This window comes from Heterodontus francisci, chromosome 1 (genome assembly GCF_036365525.1).
Source record: "Heterodontus francisci isolate sHetFra1 chromosome 1, sHetFra1.hap1, whole genome shotgun sequence".
In the NCBI taxonomy this organism is placed as follows: domain Eukaryota; kingdom Metazoa; phylum Chordata; class Chondrichthyes; order Heterodontiformes; family Heterodontidae; genus Heterodontus; species Heterodontus francisci.
The window spans coordinates 176519849-176543420 of record NC_090371.1 but is presented as its reverse complement, the minus strand read 5'-3'; the positions used below and the strand labels follow the sequence as shown (position 1 = coordinate 176543420).

The 23572-nt window shown below is 43.5% G+C and overlaps 1 protein-coding gene across 1 annotated transcript in view; it reads right to left on the bottom strand.

Annotated features, from left to right (window-relative positions):
- Positions 1-2799: 2799 nt before the first annotated feature.
- Positions 2800-23572, bottom strand: part of prkg2 (protein kinase cGMP-dependent 2) — a 126756-nt gene continuing 105983 nt past the window's right edge. Inside the window, exons 16-18 of the mRNA XM_068015103.1 lie at positions 18605-18667; positions 8361-8427; positions 2800-5758 (exon numbers count right to left, since the gene is read on the bottom strand). Of these exons, the coding sequence (XP_067871204.1) occupies positions 5663-5758; positions 8361-8427; positions 18605-18667 (226 nt within the window). The 3' untranslated portion in view covers positions 2800-5662. The remainder of the gene's footprint in view (positions 5759-8360; positions 8428-18604; positions 18668-23572) is intronic.

The following is a 23572-nucleotide window of genomic DNA, read 5'->3' as shown; positions in this document are numbered from 1 at the left end:
CTGTTGCCACACAAAATTCTGACCAATATTTCAGTTTTTTTTGGAACAGAGGGCCGAAATTTATAGTCCCGCTGCCATAAGCGGCAGCGGGTGTAAACAATGGCGTCGCAGAGCCGCCGTGATATTAAGAGCGAAAGCTCATTTCAATAGCCGGGGTGGATCACCAATGACATGGAGGGGGCGGGTTGTTCGTCCCCAGGCAGTGGCGCAGCTGCCTGTGCGCAGGTGTTGACGCTATTTTTAAAGGGCTTCGAGCCTTGCCATTATATTTAAATATTTAAAGACACATAGATGTAAAATTGAGTTTTAAAAAATGAATAAAATTATCTTGCCCTTCTCTCACCCCTCCCAATAAGCATAGAATTAATTACCTGCCCTCTTCCCCCATCAAAACACTTACCTTGTGCACCTGACCTTCCGCCCTAAAGTTCATAAACTTTGCACTCTAACCCTACCCACCATCCCCTACACCAATGATATGAATCTGACATCACTTCCCCCCACCCCCCCACTGAAAAACCTACCTGCTCCCTCCCTCCCCACCAGTATTCCGCCTCAGATGCCCGGACGGGGATCCAAAGGCGCTGGAATGCCAGCCACTGGCACAAATATTGCATCGGGATAGAGAGTGGGAGTGTAAAGGTACTTAATTTGTTTATTTAAATTAATTTACATATTTAAATTGGGCTCCCGTTGACGAGTGGCGGGGGGCCGTTACGCGGCCTCGCTGCCATCAGCAATATTGGGCCAGGCCTTCCTGGCGCCTAGGCCCGTGTCGGGCCGCTCCCGGAAGCATTTTCCACCACCCCTCCCTCCCCACCTCGCCACGACCCCGGACGTCGAGGGATCTGTAAAATCCGCCCCAGAATGTCCGAACAGAAATTGAAAACAAATACTTCAGGTTGCTGAGGTGACTAAAGCTGGTTGAAAGCTGGATAAAACAGTGAGACAGTGCTATCCAAGCAGTGATGGCAAGAAGGATTTTTTACAGCCAAGTTGAAGAAAGATGGGATCTACGAGCGGTTTCTGTTATTTAGAGGCACTGATTAGCCAAACCCAGCCAAACAGTGCACAGGGTCGTCACTGATAAAATTAACACTGGAAATCCACGGCATCAAGCTTGTCGTGAGGAGAACTGAGAAGATTCTGGAGAAATATGCCATTTTCTTTTGTTCAAGACTGTCCCAATGGAGTTCGAGATTCAAGTGAAACTGCGGTCAGTCAGGAATTGTGGCTGCATCTTGGAAGACAGGATCTGGAGACCTACCTGAAGAATTCCTGGGTTTTGAAGAACTGTGTGACAGTACTAAGGTGCCATACCTGGCGAACGGACTGTCTATAATCCACGAGATCCATCTTTGTTGAATCTGATAGTGAATTTGTAATATTTTGGCCCTGATATACTGATTTATTGATAATTCATGTTTTACGTTGATTATGGTTTGATTGTTAAAAAAATTATAAAAGCAAAATCTTGACCATTGGGATTTTTTATTGGAGTTGTTTGGTAAATCCGGTTCTTTTGGTTTTGTTGGTCTCCACAGGGATTGTAACATCGGCCCATACACCCCTACCCCGCTTACTGGAAGTTAAAGGACTGTACAAATGGAGCGGAATCCCGATGTAACTGTGTTCCTCCCCAAATTCCTGCCCACCACATGGATAAAAACCTGGTTTTCTTCATTCTCCAGTCCCAGGAATCTCGGAGCACTAGAAAAAAAGCTGTGCTTGCAGTTCATGGCATATAAACGATGGTGCAGAAGAGCAAAGCCAGGCTTTCTATTTTGATAGCCTGGAAGTGACACTTTGGCCAGGATTTTACCAGCCCTAGGAGTCAGGCTGGGGGATGTGGGGCTGGTAAAATTGGAGGGAGCTGTGTCGGATCAGCCCCCCAGTGAAGGAGACGAGCAGCCAATTACCATCATTAAAGGACCAATCAGGGGTCATTTTACAGTCCACTGGCATTTTGCTGATGGCGATACGACCCCACCTTCATGTGGGAAGGCTGCCAGCTAAACGGAGGTGGCCTCCCTGCACCAGCCTGCGGGGCTGGGAAGGTCTTCGAGAATAAAAAGGGTGCTGCAGGCAGGGAAGGCAGTCTACACAACCTGAACAATTTACCTGGAGGGGTTTCCTCTCTGGCACTAGGCCCCACGTTTTATTTTCACTTACCTGCCCAGCTGCCGAGCTCTCCTGCACTCCTCAGCAGTGACCACCTCTCCTGGTGGCACTGCTGTGCCTTCTGAACTGACAGCCCTCTGATTGAGCCAGCAGCATCAGGAACCTGCCCACTGTCCTTAACTAGACACCATGCCCACAGGCTGCCCCTTGTAAAATTGCCGAGCAGGTCCTGCTGCCAACAAGTGCGGGCTCAGGATCAACTTTTTCCCCAGATGTTGGGGTCCTGACTGATCTTGCAAAATTCAGCCCTTTGTGACTTTATCACATTACAATAATACAGTTTTATAATATAAAGAGAATAATTTCCATGCTTATATTTTCATAGTGAAACAATGAGAAAATTACGTCACAGAGGAAATAAAATATTAACCCCTGGTTAAACTTAAGAGAAATGATTCCTCATATTTACCTCAGTTAAGATCTAATTTTCTCTGATCGTTTGAATGTCTGAGACTCTCAGTAAAATGACCACTTCAGACACAGGTTCAAGGAATCTACCTATGCTTTATTCATATTCTGTGTTTGAAACTTGAATCTTGGATCCTAATAAAAATACCACCACAATTTTTATTTTTGTGTATCTAAAGTTTATTAAAAATATATAAACAAAACTTCCAATACAAAAGCATAACTTTTCCTTAACAGTGACGAGAGGAAATGACTAAACTTGTACTTTATGATGATCTAGGAACACTGGCTAGAGCTTGCGACAATCGACTTGTAATTTATCAATAATTTATTCTAGAAATAAAAGTAGTTTTCTAGCCATTTTCATTTGAATATAACATTCTCCTTATACTATTTTCATTCTGATTCTTTCTTGATACTCATTTATGTACATAACTGGATTTTTTTCTTAAAACTCTATCAACGTGAATTTAATAAACACAAGTCTAATATACTGCATACTACCCTAGTAGATCAATTAGTGACATATATACGTGGTGGACAATCTTTCTCTGTGCTAATAGTGCTCCATAAAAGGCATATTTACAAAACACAGTAGAATTTAATGTCTGCGAATCTCCTAAGTGAACAATATTCATGAACAATATTATGAAAGTCTGTTATTTCTTTTATACACTTATAGTGACTATACAATATAACTGGTTCAATCAGACAATTCTTATAGTGCTGCATTTATATTAACACACACAAATACCAAGTTCAATGAGTTATTGGGAAACAACAAGTTAAATGTGCACATGAAGTATCATCATGATATTGCAGTCTCCAACAAGAAACATTTTCATCTTTTTAGTCCTCCTGAAAATTGGAGGAAGGGGGCATCATGTTTTTGAATTCCTGGCGTGCACGCTTAAAGATAAAAGTTTAGTCTGTCTATATGAGTAGGTTAGAATTGTCAGACATTAGAGTGTCAAACAGCCTCCAGATTAATCCATATTTTTGTGTTTATTTTTTTAGCTTCTGGGAACCTAGCATATTGACACTGCCAGAAAATATCACACTATATTGTGCTCATCGCGGTAATCAATAGAAAAGAAATATTAACTGTTTAAGTCACTTTAAAACAGCAAACAATCCTCTGCTCTTTAAACAGTCTTATGGAGAGCAACTAAAGTGGGAAAGCAACACAAAAAGTACATTAACATATTTCAGGCTAAAACATTTTTTTTAATGTTCAGCACACCTGAACTGTGGCCATATGCTCCATCCTTCAGCACTGACCAATACAGTACACTGCCGAGATCAAAACACAAACCAAATGTCTCCACTTTCAGAACATTATCTCTACATTAGCATTTGCTGATGGCTTTAAATACCAAAATGCAATAATCCATTCATGGCCACTGATGTTCATGATTGTTATATAGGCTTTGAAAATCCATAGGCTGCAATTCCAGCTATTCTTCCTAATTTTTCTGGGCCCAGCAGGTACCCAAGCCTTTACAGGCACCTCTCTTGCACCCATCTGCCCTATGTGGTCAGAAAATCTGGTATCTGCCCATCATTGGGATGGGGAGGGGTTGAGAATGCCCCAGTGCTCCATTCCATGTTATTCGGCTATCCCCCTTTTGGTCCCTTGTGCAAGCGTGCAGGCACAAATCTTCAAAAAATGTTTTTCCTTTCTTCGGAGGTCCAGGCAGCTCCACTCACCGGGACTGCACCCTACTCCACCCCCGCCTCCACCCTCACCAGGTAGAGTCCACTTATGTTCATGAGAAGGCCAGTATTATCTCTCTCAGTGTACTGGCCTCAGAGGGAAGTGGAATACCCCAGCATAGGGAATTCCTGCTCCAGTCCACAGCTCCTTGGCGTTAATAGCGTTGCGAAGGGTGGACAGCGGTTCCACTCCCTAACAGGGCTGACGGGTAACTTCTGGAATTGGTGGGAACCTGGCGTAACTGATCCTTGCCTTTTTCCAATGGGTTCCCTTAAACCCCTACTGGAGTTATGGCTCAAATGGTTTAAGTTTAACTAATTATAGATCTGTTGACAGTAGCTGAATGCTATTAAGAGGTACAAGAGAACTTGGTTAGACAACACAGAGTTTTCCCCTATTGAGGTGGTATCTAACTCTTTTGAATAAAGTGGGCATATGAGAATTTATGGATTTTTTTGCAAATTTTAATTGAAATTCTGGTCTTTATGAAGATTTATCAATTGATCAGGCTTCCTGAAATAACGCTTTAATTCTAATAAAGTAAAGTACTTAGAGAAGAGCTTTCGATCATTATAGAAATATGTGTAATAATGTTGGATCATTTTGATAGAGGAATGTTATGCATGTTTATCCAGAAATAAATGTGCTTTATCTATCATGTGAACATACAACTGGCTAGGTGGTATAAGTTGAGAGAACTTAGAAGCTTAAAAGTAAATCATTGTAGGATAATTAAGAGGTGTTAGGAAATGATGGCTACAGACAAGCCACGGAGGAAGATGATTATAGGCAGCTCACCATAGATGTACCCTGGAGGTGAAATCAGCACCATGCATAGAAAGCTTGATGGGTCTGAACACAAAGACAAAACTGCCACCTGATCAACGACGTGAGCTTGGAAATTTATGTATGAGTAAATCAGGAAGAACAGTTGTATTACAAATGGTACGACTGACTGCATCTATACATCTGTTTACTTTAACTATACAGCATTTCCACACGAGCTCCTGCCATACAGCACAACCATTTTTTCACAACCTGAAGAAGTATTTGTACAAGGGGCAGTTGACTTAAAGGGCTTCAATAGCCATTTAAATAGAAAACTTATTTCCAGGGTTAGAAATTACTAGGACAAAATGTTACTGATTTTTAAGCCTTTGAAAGTTATTTTCTTTCTGCATTATAATATTCAGTGTTTATTTTATTCAGTAGATGCTCCTATTGGCTGATTGATAACATAGCTAAATGTTAAAGTATACACATAACAGGAAATTGTCCAGATTGCTTTTTGAACATTTAATAAGAGTAACAGCTGCAGTCTTTATATCCCCATTCTGTAGGTGACTTGTGATTGATCTAGAAATCCTTATCCCAGCCTGATAGTTCATCTGGGGGAATATCCTTATCAGGAGGATAGGTGTCAAAGTATCTATAATCTGCAGGACCTTTAAGCTTAGAAAAAAGAAAAATACATTACTTAGCACTTTTCCCCCCAAAAATACAGGCCTTTAAATTATTAGGTAAGTTATGAATAGTTCTCATCGATAACTCATAAAAAAAGTTAGGTTTGGCCCACTTTAACTTTTCCCATTGTAACTTCAACAATTTTTGTGCTCCTGCCTTTACCAAATATGTTGGTCTCTTTCTTCATTCATTTAAATATATACAATAAGAAAAATTGCATAGAATTTACAGCACAGAAACATGCCATTTGACTCAATTGACCTGTGGCAGTGTTTATGCTCCATAAGCCTCCTCCCACCCTACTTCATCTAACTTTTATCAGCATATCCTTATTCCTTTCTCCCTCATGTACTTACCTTGCTCCCCTTTAAATGTATCTATGCTATTCACCTCAAATACTCCATATATTAGCGAATTCCAGATTTTAACCATGCTCTGACTATAGAAGCTTCTCCTGAACTCCTTATTGGATTTATTAATGACTAACTTACATTTATGACCCCTAGTTTTGGACTCCCCCACAAGTGAAAACATCTCTATATCTACCCTATCATAATTTATAATTAAACCATTTTATAATTTTAAAGACCTCTAGTAGGCCATCCTTCAGCCTTTTCTTTTATAGAGAAAAATGTGCCATCTTGTTCAGTCTATTCTGATAGTTATAACCTCTCAGTTCTGGTATCATTCTTGCAAACCTTTTAAGACAGTACAGTAATTGAATTTCAAAAATATTCCCTTCATTGACTAGTACTTTTTCAAATAGATAAACATGATTAAGAAATCAATGTACAATGAAACTTTTAATTTGTTAAATTTAGTTATATATTATATAGTTGTTTGTTTTGGAAAGTATGAATTTTTGTGTATATCAAATGTTAGTGTTCAGATGAGCATTTTGGGTACTAAAGGCTCGAATTTAACTTGGCCAAATCAGTATTAATGACCTCAAAATGGGGTTGGGAAACTTGCTGCCCTATTGACGCTAATCCATGATCTCCCTCTCTCCATTTTTGCTCACCATCTCAACAACCTGCCTGCGGAGTGGCATAATGCCCAAGCCACCTGATATTGTGTCGGGCTGGGCTCGGCAAGCTGCAGTGCTTCATATATTAGGAGGTGTGCAGCTCACGAGCAGCATGGAAATGACACCCAAGTCATTTCAAGGCAGAAACGGGAAGATGAGCATTCTGCACTCACTGGTCAACAGCCCAAAGGTTAAAATCGATCACCCAGTGTCAGTATCAGATCCTCACTGGGGTGATATGTTGCAGTCAGATGCAGAGTAAATCTCCTGCTGTGTTGCACCAACATACATTTACCCTGACCCCAATTGATTACCCTCTTCTGCATCAGTGCAAGTTGACCAATATTCTACGCAAGTCACTATTATAGATTCTTTGAATTTAAATGCCAATTGCATTAATAGATAATAGTGGCAATTTTTCAAGTATGCTTTGGTGGTGAGGAAACCTCTGCTACTGTCTGCAATTTTTGACATCAATTTTTGGAGGTCAATGGAATTGGAAAACTAACTCCAATATAGCATTTCTGTATTATTAACCTAAACAGTATCAGATTAGACAGCGTTTCCTGTCACAATGATTAATTCTTGTTTACAACAAAATGAAAATTGTTCTTTACCATTATTTTCAATATGATGTTGGGTGAGAATAACATATCATTGATTATGAATAGGTGGACATCTAGTTCTTTATTGAGCTAGCAAATCTGAATTGAGCACCATTTATTATGAAGGAAACAATGGGCTGGATTTTACCTTAGGCGGACGGGAATTCGCCACTGACGTAAATGTCGGTGGCGAACCCGCTTCCGCCTAGCCCGGAGATCCATCCCGCATTTTACGGGTTCCCGGGCTTTATTTGTCCCGAGCTGGGATTTCTACCCACTTGAGGGAGGAGGTCCCGTCTCAGTGAGCTGCTGCCCAATTAGCGGACCGGCAGCTCTTAGTCCCAGCAGCGCCACCGGGAACGGTGCTCACAGCTGGGACTGCAGCCCAGCCAACGCCATGGAGCCTAGAGATGAGGTACGTTGGGCTTACCTCACCAGGGGGATCGGTCCTTCCCTGGTAAGGCTGCAGTGGTCATTTGGAGGGAGTGGGGGGGGGGGGTGCGTCTTGGGTCCCGGGGGTGGGTTGGGAGGCGGGGGCGGCCCGCAATCGGGCACCCTGTGCCCAACTGCCATGGCGCCCCCCCCACCCACCCCACTGAGGCGCCGAAAGGCCAGCAGCTATCACTGGGTGGCCTTTCACATCCCTAGCACACCCAATTGCCATAGGTAAAATATCCGTGGAGGCAGGCCACTGTGGCCACTTAAGGGCCTTGATTGGCCTCGGGTGGGCGGGCTGCTCCCCACCCCTCCTGCCCCGCCCAACCGCCGTAAAGTTGACAGGAGGTGGGAGCGCAGCGGGTAGTCGTCCCGGAGCCTCCCGTTCAATTTTACGCTGCCCCCACGCCACCAACTGACCCACTGGGGCGGTATAAAATTCAGCCCAATATAACAGAGTACAACAGTCTGCAAAATCATGACACTCTTACATCAGAAGTAAAATAATAATGAGCACAAATACCTCTCTTTTTAACGGTGATGATAATGTTCTGGCTTTCAATCCTTCCCAGTTAAAACCACTGAACCATCTGCAGATGAAGAAAATGAAATATATTATTTAAATGCCTCCTTTATTTAATTGGACAACACAATTTTAGCTCACAAATGTAAGCTTGGGTATTAAAAAAAGGAATAAAGGTCATAGAAGGGTCATCCTCTAAGTATGTGATGCGTCAGAATGGGTACTAGAAAGAAAGACAGACTTGCATTTATATAGTGCTTTTCATGACCACCAGACATCTCAAAGCACTTTACAGCCAATGACACCTGGGATAACTCTCCTGCTATTCTTCAAAATAGTGCCACAGGGTCTTTTACATCCACCCAACAAGCAGATGGGGCCTTGGTTTATATCTCATTGAAAGACAGCACCTGCAACAGTGCAGTACTCCCTCACGACTGCAGTGAAGTGTCAGCACTGATTTTTGTGCTCAAGCTCTGGACAGGGACTTAAATTTGGAATCTTGTAACTCAGAGACAAGAGTGCTACTAACTGAGCCAAAGATAACATTGAATTGCACCTATATATCTCATCATCATTATAGCAAGAGGGCACAGATTTAAAATAATTGGCAAAAGAAGCAAAAGTGCCATGAGGAAAAACTTTCACATAGCAAGCTTTTAAGGTTTGGAATGCACTGCCTGAGAAAGTGGTGCAGGCAGGTTCAATCGAGGCAATCGAAAGAGAATAAGACTGTTATCCGAAAAGGAAGAATGTGCAGGGTTATGGTTGGAAGGAGGGGGTGTTGCACTAGGTGAATTGTTCATTCAGAGAGCCAGTGCAGACACGGTGAGTCGAATGGCCTCCTTCTGTACTGTAAAAATTTTGTGATCCTGTGATTCTCGGTTATATCAAATTGTATATTATTGTTTCTTATACAGTGGGCGGAATTTTACCTTAGGCAGACGGGAATTCGCCACCAATGTAAAAGTCAATGGCGAACCCGCTTCCGCCTAGCCTGGGGATCCGTCTCGTATTTTACGGGTGCCCAGGCTTTAATTGTTCCGAGGCGGGAATTCTACCCGCTTGAGGGAGGAGGTCCCGTCTCAGTGAGCTGCCGACCAATCAGCGGTCGGCTGCTCTTAGTCCCAGCAGTGCCACCAGGAGCAGCGGCCACTGCTGGGACTGCAGCCCAGCCGACCAGATGGAGCGGGAGACGAGGTAAATTGGGCATGCCTCAGCAGGGAGATCGGTCCTTCCCTGGTGAGGCTGGGAGGCTGGAGTGGTCGTTTGGTGGGGGGGGCGGGGGGGGTGCGTCTTGGGTCCCAGAGGTGGGTTGGGAGGCTGGGACGGCCCTCAATCCCGACTGCCATGGCCCACCCCAGGGCACGGAAAGGCTGGCAGCTACTGCTGGGCAGCCTTTCACATCCCCAGCATGCCTCCCTGTCATGGGTAAAATACCCGTGGAGGTGGGCGAGGACCCTTAAGTGGCCACTAAAGGGCCTTGATTGGCCTCGGGCAGGCAGGCCGTTTACCACCACCACCACCACCATCACCAACACAGAAACAGGCCATTCGACCCAACAGGTCCATGCCAGTGCTTAGGCTAAAGACAGGCAAGCATCTGAATTTCTTCCTATGTCTGTGGTCAGCTAGATTACTTTGAGGAGGACCATGACGAGTCTCTTCAAATGCCATTTCCCAGTTATGTTTCACATCGACTTCTTGGGAGGTCTTGTTAGGTATATGAGAAAAGATGAATGCAGCATTGATACAACCTTGAGAAATAATATGATGCTAGCCCAAGAATCCAACTGTAGCAATTAACCCTTAGAGCTTCCAGAGATCCTAGAGAATTCTGTGTTCTTTTGACTTGCCTTTTATCTTTACAAATAAGGGCCATGCATTGTGATGCTGAAAAATTGACATATTAGAAGAACAATGCCCTGAGATGTTAGATGTAGCTTTCGTACTGTTAGAATAGTGTATTACTAAAATTACATCTAAACATTTGAAATAATGTCTTTTTATTTGTTCATGGGATGTGAGTGCCGCTGGCAAGGTCAGCATTTGTTGCCCATCATAGAAAAATCATAGCAAGTTTACAGCACAGAAAGAGGCCACTTGACCCATCATGTCTGTGCCAGCTGAAAAACGCTCCACCCATTCTAATCCCACCTTTCAGCATTTGGTCCATAGCCTGGCAGATTATAGCACTTGAGGTGCATATCCAGACTTCTTTTGAATGAGTTGAGGCTTTCTGCCTCAACTACCCTTTCAGACAGTGAGTTCCAGATCCCCACCACCCTCTAGGTGAAAAAACTTTTCCTCATCTCCCCTTAATTGCCATTGAGAAGGTGGTGACAGTGAAGGAATGGCGATATATTTCCAAGTCAGGATGATGTGTGGCTTGGAGGGGAACTTGCAGGTGGTTGTGTTCCTATGCATCTGCTGCCCTTGTCCTTCTAGCTGTAGAGGTCACGGGTTTGGAAGGTGTTGTCGAAGGAGGCTCGATGAGTTGCTGCAGTACACCTTTTGGATGGTACACATACTGCTGCCACTGTGCTTTGGGGTGCTGATCAAGAGGGCTGCTTTGGTAGCCACAGTATTTATATGGCTGGTCAAGTTAGGTTTCTGGCAAATGGTAACCCCCCACCCAGGATGTTGATGGTGGGGGATTCAGTGATGGTAATGCCTTTGAACAACAAGGGGAGATGTTTAAATTGTCTCTTGTTGGAGATGGTCATTGCCTGGCACTTGAGTGGTGCAAATGTTACTTGCGATTTATCAGCACAAGCCTGAATGTTGTCCAGATTTTGCTGCTTGTGGGCATAGACTGCTTCAGTGTCTCAGGAGTCACGAATGTACTGAACATTGTGCAATCATCAGTGAACAGTGATCAAAAGGTAAAATCGTCTGCTCAATTTCCCCAATCTCACATAGTACAGATTCTTCAAAAATTAGTTCAACTCTTGTTTTTGCATTTAGCTTCTCAAGTTTAAATAATATCTGGTTTCTCTTGCCTTAACTATTCTATTATTCCTGATTGACTTGGGCCCATGTTCTTCCCAAAACCTCTCTTGGAACTGTTTTTAGCCAATCGGGAAATTGAATATTCTGGTCTAAAATGGTTGTCTAACTTGAAGAAACCAAATCATATAATGATTTATGAATTTTTAACTTGGCATTTGGCAGATCAAAGTGAGTGAGCTAAATGTTATCTCAGTTACAGAACTCAAAGGCTAAGCATTCCTGAGTTTTGTTTTTGATTAGCGGTAAGAAATAAATGCTGCAAGAAATGACATTCAAACCCAAACTGAAGCAAAGTAGATGAAGTAAATATGTACAAATTCTTGTGGGAAAGATTGGTGACACAATTTACCCAAAGATGATTCACCTAACTCGCTTTTCTAATTCCAGTTTTGATTGGGGTAGACTATGTAGATAACATGAAAATGCATAATGACTGATGGCCCAGGCTGGAAAGACATTGCTCGGTGAGAAGCCAAATTCTTTGCCTAGCAGTAGCATAATGGAATACTTATTTCTAAAAATCAAAAACGATTGAGGAACAGGAAGAAGATAACAGAAGAAATTAGTATGAAAAAATGCACCAGTGTAGGGCTGAGCTCTGTTTATATAAAGCATAATTTCCACCAGACCAATAGCAATGTGGGAAAGACTTCCAAAGGAAAGAGGTGATTAGTATAAATTTTTAAAATCTCATGTGGTGTTTTAAGTTGAGTGACGTTCAGTCACCTACTTTGCAACCATTTTGCAGGGATAGTGTCACATGATCTTGGGTCACTAGAGATCATAGTTATTGCCAGCAATTAAATTTGATTTTCTCACTGCTCCTAAAAAAAAATCACAGATATAATAAAAATCATGAAAATAATTCAGTTTATCACATTGTGAAGCACAAAACTTGTTTTCTTTCTGAAATTATGGGGATACAGTGTTTTTAAAATACTCTCAGTAATTATTTAACTTCTTGTGTACTCCTGTTGCTTTTTTGCTGCACAAAACAGCAGGAAATGAGGAAGACATGTTTGTGAATGTATTGATCTATGGGAAAATTTTCATATTGGCCTTGTGTTTTCCAGAAAAAAATTATTTTTGTTGCAGCAAGCTGTTAAATAGACTGAATACATAAGTGAAAACTCCAGAATAAGAGTGGTTGTCAGCAAAGCACAACATGGACGTTTTCATGTTGTGGCTCAACACCGATATAAATCATAAAAATACTGAACCAATGCAACAGTAATAACACCACTAGTGCATCCCACCCAATTTAGATACCACTCCTCACAGCATGAGGTACTTCAAAGAGGAAGGTGTATCAATGCAAAATGCATTCTGTACGTCTTTCATGTTTAAATAAAAATAAATTCCACCTCATTTTGATGTAATTATTTATCTATCAACTTAATTTTGTATGAACATCAGAGACCAGTTCCCTAAAGCAGTATTTATTATGACAGATTGGATGCAAAATGAATGGAACTAGCCCATTGAGTCTGTTAAAATCCATACCTCTGCTGGCAATGGATCTCTTATATTTCTAAATAAACAAGTAACTTTTCAGCTTGCATTAGTTATCAGTAGGATGATTCTTTATTCTCTCTCCCACTGTCCAAACTCTACCTTATTCTGTTTTATTGGGCTACTTATGAATATATTGCATTTGGTTTAATATTCTTCAATTGCAAGAGAAAATTAATGAACAAATGCAAATATGACCACAAGAGATGGACTGTAGAAATGCATTCTGTGCCTTTGTTACAATTGATTTACTGTTTAAAAATGGAAAAGAAAATATCAATAAAGAGAGAAAATATCGAAAGGAACATCTGAGCCTTGCCAATTTATTTAACTGCCTAACTTTCATAGAATCATAGACTCATAGAATCATAGAGGTTTACAGCACAGAAGGTGGCCATTTGGCCCATCATGTCTGTGCCGGCCGACAAGGAGCCATCCAGCCTAATCTCACTTTACAGCTCTTGGTCCGAAGCCTTGTAGGTTATGCCACTTTAAGTGCATATTCAAGTATTTTTTAAATGTTATGAGGGTTTCTGCCTCTACCACGCTTTCAGGCAGTGAGTTCCAGATCCCCATTCCCCTCTGGGTGAAAACATTTCCCCTTGAATCCCCTTTAAACCTCCTACCTCTTACACTAAATCTATATCTCCTAGTTATAGACCCCTCAACAAAGGGGAATAGGGTGTTCCTATCCTGTCTATCTAGACTCCACATAATTTTATACACTTCAATAAGGTCTCCCTTCAGCCTCCTCTGTTCCAAAGAAAACCTTAGCCTATCCAATCTATCCTCAACCAAAATTCTCCAGTCCAGGCAACATCCTGGTAAATATCCTCTGTACTCTAGTGCAATCACATCTTTCCTATACTGCGGTGACCAGAACTGCACACTGTACTCCAGCTCTCGCCTAACTAGTGTTTCATACAGTTCCAGAATAACGTCCCAGCTTATATTGTATGCCTCGGTTAATAAAGGCAGTATCCTGTATGCTTTCTTGACTACCTTATCTACCTGTTCAGCCACCTTCAGGGATCTGTAGCCACACACTCCAAGGCTGCTCTGTTCCTCTACATTTCTCAGTATCCTAGTATTTATTGTGTATTTCTTTGCCTTGTTAGCCTTCCACAAGTGCATTACCTCACACTTCTCCAGAATAAACTCCATTTTCCACTGTTCCATCCACCTGACTAGTCCATTGATACCTTCCTGTAGTCTACAGCTTTCTTCCTCACTATCAGCCACAAGGCCAACAGAAAGTATAAAAAGCTACCTGTCCAAATTGCAAATTCATGAGCACATCACATCATGTCACACATATGATGCAGTTATTATCACTAAAATAATCATCTCTGAGTTTAGGTCACAGATTTATCTTCACTAGGAAAGGCATCTTGGATTGTTGTACAAGGAGCAGATCCAATTTCAAAGTATATGAATCGTGTTTCATTTATACCCATCTTGGACCTGGGGATGAATCTTTTTAATAGTATTTTCTGAGCTGATCGGCAAACTGTCAATTTGCAGAGATATTAAAACTTTAAACATCTCAAACACGACCCTAAGCTGACTCCAACCCATCGACATCTCCTCACTTCTGGAGAGGAACCTGGAATGGGAGGGGGAGGATCCAGTTGTCGTGGTCCACGTGGGAACCAATGACATAGGTAGAATCAGAAAAGAGTGGTGTGGGAAGAAGGAATTTTGATTCTTCGGGCACTGGCATCAGTACTCATGGAAGAGGGAGCTATTCCATTGGGATGGGCTTCATTTGAATTGGGCTGGAACCAGTGTCCTGGCTAATCGCCTAACAAGGGCTGCAGACAGGACTTTAAACTTATGGCGGGGTGGGAGGGTTTGGGTAAAGGGACATTTAGAAATCCAAAGAGAGAGGTCAGGGCATCAGAGCGGGATAGTGATGTGGGTATATGGCAACAGAATGGGACAGGAAGGGTCAGAGAGTTTAACAAAAATTGTACATTGGCAAATAAGGTCATTGCAGGGAATAGAGATAAGAAATTGAAATTAAAGTTCCTTTATCCAAATGCATGAAGCATCTGTAATAAAATAGATGAAATTGTGGCACAAATAGAGGTAAAAGATCTAGATCTAATTGCCATTACTGAGACATGGTTACAAGGAGATCAAGGTTGGGAAATGAATATTCCAGGGTACACAATATTTCGGAGAGACAGAATGGCAAAGGAAGAGGGGTAGCCCTGATAGTAATGGATGGCATAAGGACAGAAGAAGATCATGAAGTAGAATCAAGATGGGTGGAAATTAGGAATAGCAGGAGTCAGAAAGCACTGGTGGGAGTAGTTTACAGGCCCCCGAACAGTAGTTATATTATTGGACAGAACATTAAATGGGAAATTGTTGGAGCATGTAAAAAAGATAATGTATTAATTGTGGGGGACTTTAATCTGCATATAGACTGGGACAATCAAATTGGCAACAGTGGTCTAGAAGATGAATTTGTAGAATGCTTTTGTGACAGTTTCCTGGAGCGGCACAGTGGCGCAGTGGTTAGCACCGCCGCCTCACAGCTCCAGGGACCCGGGTTCGATTCCGGGTACTGCCTGTGTGGAGTTTGCAAGTTCTCCCTGTGTCTGTGTGGGTTTTCTCCGGGTGCTCCGGTTTCCTCCCACAAGCCAAAAGACTTGCAGGTTGATAGGTAAATTGGCCATTATAAATTGTCACTAGTATAGGTAGGTGGTAGGGAAATATAGGGATAGGTGGGGATGTTTGTTGGGAATATGGGATTAGTGTAGGATTAGTATAAAATGGGTGGTTGATGTTCGGCACAGACTCGGTGGGCCGAAGGGCCTGTTTCAGTGCTGTATCTCTAATCTAATCTAATTGTATAACCGATTAATGATAAAGCTAACTTAGATCTTGTATTGTGTAATGAAGCAGGGTTAATAAGCAATGTCAGAGTAAAAGATCCACTGGGAAATAGTGATTATAATACCATTGAATTTCATGTTAATTTTCAAAGTGACACATTTCAATCACAAACAAGAATCTTAAACTTAAATAAAGCCAATCACAAATCTATGAGGGGAGAACTGGTTAAGGTTAATCAGGTAAATAGACTGGAAGGTATGGCAGTAAATAAACAATGGGAAACATTTAGAGAAACAATTCAAAGGGTTCAACAAAAGTACATTCTGTTCAAAAACAAAAACTTGTCAAGAAAGACCCATCCGTGGCTCACTCAGGAAGTTAAGGAGAGTATTAGACTAAAAGAAGAGGCTTACAATGATGCAAAAAATAGTAGCAAGTCTGAGGATTGGGAGTGTTTTAGAAACCAGCAAAGGACCACCAAAAAGTTGCTAAAAAGGGTAAAAATAGAATATGAGAGTAAACTAGCCAGCAATATAAAAACAGATTGTAAGAACTTTTATAAGGAAGAGAGTAGCTAAACATTGGTCCCTTAGAGGCAGAAACAGGAGAAATCATCATGGGGAATGAGGAAATGGCAGAGGCATTGAACAAATATTTTGTGCCTGTCTTCACAGTAGAAGACACAAGTTCCATACCAGGAATATGCAGTAACCTAGGGGCTAAAAAGAGTGAGTAAATTAAGGATATTGATATCAGCTGAGAAAAAGTATTGGAGAAATTTGAGGGAGTAAGATTTGAAAAGAGATAGCTGCAGAGATAGTGGATGCGCTGGCTATGATTTTCCAGAATGCCTGAGATTCAGGAATGGTCCCATCAGATTGGAAGTTGACAAATGTTGCACTGCTTTTTAAGAAAGGAGGTACAGCCTAACATCAGTCTTTGGGAAGATGCTGGAAACTACTATTAAAGAAGTCTTAACATGGCACTTGGAAAAGCATAGTATGATTAGAACAAGTCAGCAGGTTTTACTAAAGGAAGAACCTGTTTGACAAATTTATTAGAGATTTTTGAGGATGTAACTAGTAGGGTAGATAAAGGGGAACCAGTAGATGTAGTATACCTGGATTTTCAAAAGGCATTCGATAAAGTGCCACATAAACGATTAATAGACAAAATAAGGGCTCATGGTGTTGGGGGTAATATATTAGTGTGGATAGAGAATTGGTTAACAGACAGGAAGCAGACAGTGGGCATAAATTGGGCATTTTCAAGTTGGCAGGCAGTGAATAGTGGGATGCTGCAAGGATCAATGCTGGGGTCTCAGCTATTTACACTCTATATTAATGACTTGGATGATGAGACAGAGAGTAATATATCTAGGTCTGCTGATACAAAGCTCGCTGGAAAGGTAAGCCGCGGGTAGGATGTAGAGGGGCTGCAAAGAGATATAGAAAGGTTAAGTGAGTGGGAAACAGATGGCAAATGGAGTATATTGTAGGGAAGTGTGAAGTGGTTCACTTTGGTCATAAAAATAGAAAAGCAGAATATTTTTTAAAAGGTGTGAAACTGGTAAGTGTTGATGTTCAGAGAGACTTGGGGGTACTCGTATAAGGAAGGCACAAAGTTAACATGCAAGTGCAGCAGGCTATTAAGAAGGCAAATGGCATGTTGGCCTTTATTGCAAGGGGATTGGAGGACAGGAATAAAGAAGTCTTACTAAAATTGTATAGGGCTTTGGTGAGATCGCACTTGGAATACTATGTGCAGTTTTGGTCTCCACATTTAAGAAAGGATATACTTGCACTGGAGGTGGTGCAGCAAAGATTTACTAATTTGGACCCTGGGATGAGGGGGTTGTCCTATGATGAGAGGCTGACTAAATTGGGCCAGTATTCTCTGGAGTTTAGAAGAATGAGAGACGATCTAATTGAGACATACAAGATACTGAAAGGGCTTGATAGGGTCGAAGCTGAGAGATTGTTCCCACTGGTCAGGGAATCTAAAACACGGGGACACAGTCTCAGGATAAGGGGTCAATCATTCAGGACTGAGATGAGGAGAAATTACTTCACTCAAAGGGTTGTGAATCTTTGGAATTCTCTACCCCAGAGGGTTGTGGATGCTCCATCATTGAATACATTTAAGGCTGGGATAGGTAGATTTTTGGTCTCGCAGGGAATCAAGGGATATGGGGACTGGGCAGGAAAGTGAAGCCCAAGATCAGCCATGATCATATTGAATGGTGCAGCAGGCTTGATGGACCATATGGTCTACTTCTGCTCCTATTTCTTGTGTTCTTGTGTTCTAGGTTTAATGGAGGCGGGGCAAGGGGCAGGCAGTTTGGCAATTTAAATATTTTAATGAGGCTGCCAGCCTGATTTAATCTGCTATGCAGGTTTTACAATGGCAAGCTGGGTTTCCCAGACCTCAGGAAACCCAGCAGCTGAAGGGAGGCGAGAACAAATTCATAAAGAAGATCAGTGCTTCCCACCCACCCATTCCCCAGCCACCCAAGCTCCACCATACACTCCTACCCTAGCCCACTGGGTTACGGATCAGACCTTCTTCTGGGGTCAGGGATTGAACACCCTCTACTGGGGTCCAGGATTGTGCCCCTTCCACTGGGGTCAGGGATCGGGCCCCCCTTCAGGTTCTCACTACGCGCAGCAGGCGACTTGCCTGCGGCTGCGGTCTCTTCCAGAGTGCACCCACCTGACTGAAAACCATGACTGTCAATTAGGCTAACTTCTGGGTGGTGAAGCTGTTAACGCAAAACTACGCACACTATGGAGTCAAAACTCAACAGTACATCCCCGTCAAGTTTCAGCCCAATGTCTCTAAAAGCTTGGCAAGTGTTAGTGGATAAAAGTTACCTGTGCTTCTTTATATCATTTATTCCATTTTTCAGATTTCCAAGGCGTTCAGTTGGGTTTTGTCTGCAGTAAAGGATAACACAGAAAAATAAATAATGTTTTTTTCCCCCAGTTTTCTCTCTCTTTCCCCTGGAATTGCTGCCTCATGCTGGACTATGGTTTCATAGGTCCTACAGTCTTCCAGTACTCATTCTTTGTATCAGCATAGACAGTGAGGTTTGGTCAGGTTCTTGACAGTAGAGCACCACAACCAAGCTCAATCTTGTCTCCACTTGATATCCACAAACCCCCTTTTGCAGCAGATGCCTGTCAGGAACAGGAACCCTAGATCCTATTAAAAAAAAACACTTAAAATGGGTTAACCTTCTGTTAAAACAGCAGATGGAGAAAAATCATACTAACCCTTTAAATGTTTGTCCACTCATATAATTTCTGGCCTCCAAGTTGATATTTCCCTTTGCTAGCCCAGGGGCCGAGACCAGGAGTAAGGTAGAATGGGAAGGTATCGGGTTGGCAGGCTGATGAATTCCCGCCTCCGGCCGGTCCTGCTAGAGGTGGGGTAAAACCGGCAAGGGCTACCTGCCCAGCAGCAACGGGTAGCTTATTTGAATATGTAAGAGCCCACTTGTGGGCAGATTGTGGATGCTGCTGGGATCTTTCCGGCAGTGGACAGGCCCCCCGCTGAGGCCAAAGCCCAGCAGCTGCCTAGAGGCAGCTGGTTGAGGGTCTGCGAGGCCTCGTATGTTTAACACCCCCACTACCACCAACACAGGAGCCACTAGAATCAGCGGGCCACAGCCGCGGCCAAAGGCCAACCAGTGATGGGGATTCCCCTCCACAGTGGTGGCCTGGCAGCTGCAACCACAGTTTATTTTAAAGAAATGGAAAAGTCTGCAAAAGGTGCCTCAAGATGGAGTTGCCCTCACGGTCCCCATCCTACAGCATCAGCATATACCTCTGGTAGTGGGGCTGCAGTCCTTCCAAGGCTGATGGGGCCTGAGCCTCAGGAAGTGGCCCACCATCCTTCAGTGGACAGCAGACACAGAGGTGTCCTCTGCTGGCACACTCGCTACCAGTGTGCAGGGTCTATACCTGGAAATGGTCCTGACCCGCGATTATTTTTAAAGTGAGTAAGACTCCGTCCAATGACTTAAGGGAAATTAAGGATAGTCTACTACCTAAACCAGATGAAAATTTTAGCTTCTGCTCTTGAGGCCAGTTTTGACTATCTCCAACAAGAGAGAATCTAACCATCTCCCCTTGACATTCAATTACCATTGCTGAATCCCCCACCATCAACATCCTAGGGGCTACCATTGACCAGAAACTGAACTGGAGTATCCATATAAATACCGTGGCTACAAGAGCAGGTCAGAGGCTAGGAATCCTGAAGTGAGTAACTCACCTCCTGACCCCCCAAAGCCTGTCCACCATCTACAAGGCACAAGTCAGAAATGTGATGGAATACTCTCCACTTGCCTGGATGGGTGCAGCTCCAACACTCAAGAAGTTCGACACCATCCAGGACAAAGCAGTCCACTTGATTGGCACCCCATCTACAAACATTCATTCCCTCCACCACCAACGCACAGGGCAGCAGTGTGTACCATCTACAAGATGCACTGCAGCAATGCACCAAGGCTCCTTAGACAGCACCTTCCAAACCCACGACGTCTACCACCTCGAAGGACAAGAGCAGCAGATGCATGGGAACATCACCACTTGCAAGTTCCCATCCAAGTCACACACCATCCTGACTTGGAACTACATCGCTGTTCCTTCACTGTCGCTGGGTCAAAATCCTGGAGCTCCCTTCCTAACAGCACTGTGGGTGTACCTACCTCACATGGACTGCAGCGGTTCAAGAAGGCAGCTCACCACCACCTTCTCAAGGGCAATTAGGGATGGGCAATAAATGCTGGCCTGGCCAGTGACGCCCACATCCCATGAATGAATTTTTAAAAAAATGTTGATGCTAGCCTGTTCCATAGAGTCCAATTTTACAGATCTTTGTTCTTTATAGAATTCAGTAGCACATGTGAAGAACAAAGCAATTAATCAGATTACCTTTCACAGAAACAGACTTCAGAGATCACTGAAGCAATGTTAGCTGTCAAACGCCTGTCTACCAAGTGTAATTCTCTCTCTGAAGGAACATTTACTTTGTAGCAAATCAGGGGAAAAATTTCCTCTTTGCAGTGAAATAGTAACTGTGTTCTTTAATTATACAATTAAAATTAAGTTGCACATAGCACACAGACGAAATTTCTCTCAGTATCACTAAAGATGCTAATGTTTAGTTGGCATATAATATCCTATTGACACATATACTGTTTGAATAAATATCTGAGGGCTGATTTTAACCCTATCTGCTTGGCAGAAACTGGGAGCTGAATTTTACCAGCCCCTCGGCATCGTGAATCGTGGCAGAGGTGGCCTGTAAAATACTTGCGGGAGAGGCCCACCTCAACCCATGACGCTGAGAAGGCCCCACTGCATATTACTGCCGGCGATGGGACCTTGGTGCAGCCTCGCCGCCGCTCAGCGGCAGCAACCCAATTATAATATGTAAATAAAAGCAAAATACTGCGGATGCTGGAAATCTGAAACAAAAACAAGAAATGCTGGATTCACTCAGCAGGTCTGGCAGCATCTGTGGAAAGAGAAGCAGAGTTAACGTTTCGGGTCAGTGACCCTTCTTCGGAACTGACAAATATTAGAAAAGTCACAGATTATAAACAAGTGAGGTGGGGGTTGGGCAAGAGATAACAAAGGAGAAGGTGCAGATTGGACCAGGCCACATAGCTGACCAAAAGGTCACGGAGCAAAGGCAAACAATATGTTAATGGTGTGTTGAAAGACAAAGCATTAGTACAGATTAGGTGTGAATATACTGAATATTGAACATCAGCAAGTGCAAACCTGAAGAAAAACAACCTGAAATAAACAGTGGGTAAGCAAACTGAACAAACTAAGATGAAATGAAATAAATGCAAAAAGAGATTGTAAAAAATGTAAAAAGGAATGCAAAAAAAAAGGAAGAAAAAATAACTAAAAATGAAAGTAAAGTGGGGGGCTGTCATGCTCTGAAATTATTGAACTCAATGTTCAGTCCGGCAGGCTGTAGTGTGCCTAATCGGTAGATGAGATGCTGTTCCTCGAGCTTGCGTTGATGTTCACTGGAACACTGCAGCAATCCCAGGACAGAGATGTGAGCATGAGAGTAGGGGGGAGTGTTGAAATGGCAAGCAACCGGAAGCTCAGGGTCCTGCTTGCGGACTGAGCGGAGATGTTCCGCAAAGCGGTCACCCAGTCTGCGCTTGGTCTCCCCAATGTAGAGGAGACCACACTGTGAGCAGCGAATACAGTATACTACATTGAAAGAAGTACAAGTAAATCGCTGCTTCACCTGAAAGGAGTGTTTGGGGCCTGGGATAGTGAGGAGAGAGGAGGTAAATGGAGGTAAATAATATGTAAAGGACCTCTCCTGATTATGCATCCCGCCGCCTCTCAATCCACACTTCCGCATTTTACATTGAACAGGCGGCCGTCACATGCCGCGCCGTTCACGAACCTGAGAAGCCAATGGGATACCGGAGCCAGGAATAGTCCACAGTGAAGGTAAGTCCAAATATACAGGGGTCTGAACTCTGCATACTTGAAGGGAGGTGGAGGGACTACTGGAGGCAAAGCTCTGTAGGCATGAACAGAGGTATTGCGTACCCTCCCTCCATGAATGGTGTCCACTCTGTGCCATTGTTCATTTGTGTGTGTGAAGGAGCAATGGCACTCTAGTCATCCTGTGTGTGGGGAGGGTGCCAGAACCGGCAGGAGTGTATAGGTTACCTGGCTGGTGGGGCAATCGATGCAGCTAATAGAATCTTCATGTGGTCATGCTGTGCCACTCTTAATAAGAGCAAAGGTGGGCTATGCCATGCCATGCCACATAGTTGATCCATGAAAGCACCTGATGTACCCGTCAACAACAATGCTTGCTCCATTAGGAGCCTTCGATTAGTGAAGGAAATAACTTTATTTATCACATAGATATGGATCTGGCTCATCCTACATTGTGTGATCCACTTCTCCTGAGGATCTGTATGCGCCGGAGGCAAAATCAACAGGCAGGTGTGATCCATGTAGAGGCCCCCGGTCATGAGCAGCAGCCCCCAAGAGGAGCTCACCAGTATAGTCGCCGTGCATCTACAGGACCCACATGACATGCCATCGGATGTCAGAGCACCAGTGTCAGAGGCACTTGTGCATATAGAGAGGGTGGTGACACGTCTTTGTGCCCTGCTCAATGATCACCTGCAGCCCATGGGGTTCAGTGCGCACCCTATGCAAGCAGTCCTCATAGTGGCAGCAGCTCTTAAGCTTGACGCCTATGCAGCATTTCAGGGGCCCACCGGAAACCTTTGTGGGGTCACACAGTCAGCAGTGCACCGCTGCATCAGGGAGGTCACCGATGCCCTACACCAGAGGGCTAGTGAGTATGTCCGCATCAGGAGGGACCCTAACAGCCAGGTCCAGAGGGCCATTGGTTTCAGCACCATTGCCGGAGAACCATAGGTTTTGGAGTTCATAGACTGCACCCATGTGGCCATCAGGCCTCCTGCCAGGCTAACACCTGCAGACGGTAGCATTAAAGGAATCCTCTCAATCTAGGTGCAGCTGGTACATGATCACTGGAGATGCTTCAAGCAAATCTGTGCCCGCTTCTCAGGCAGCTGCCATGACACCTGGGTCTTGCGCCAGTCCCAACTGTCACTGCCGTTCACTGAACTGGCTCAGATGGAGGGGTGGCTTCCTGGAGTTAAGGGCTATCCCTTGCAGACATGTCTCCTAACACCAATGAGAGACCCCACCACTGCTGCAGAGGTGCCAGCCACTGAGCTACAAGAGCCACCATTGAGCAGGAGATCGGCATGCTGAAAGAGTGCTTCCAATGCCTGGATAGATAGGGTG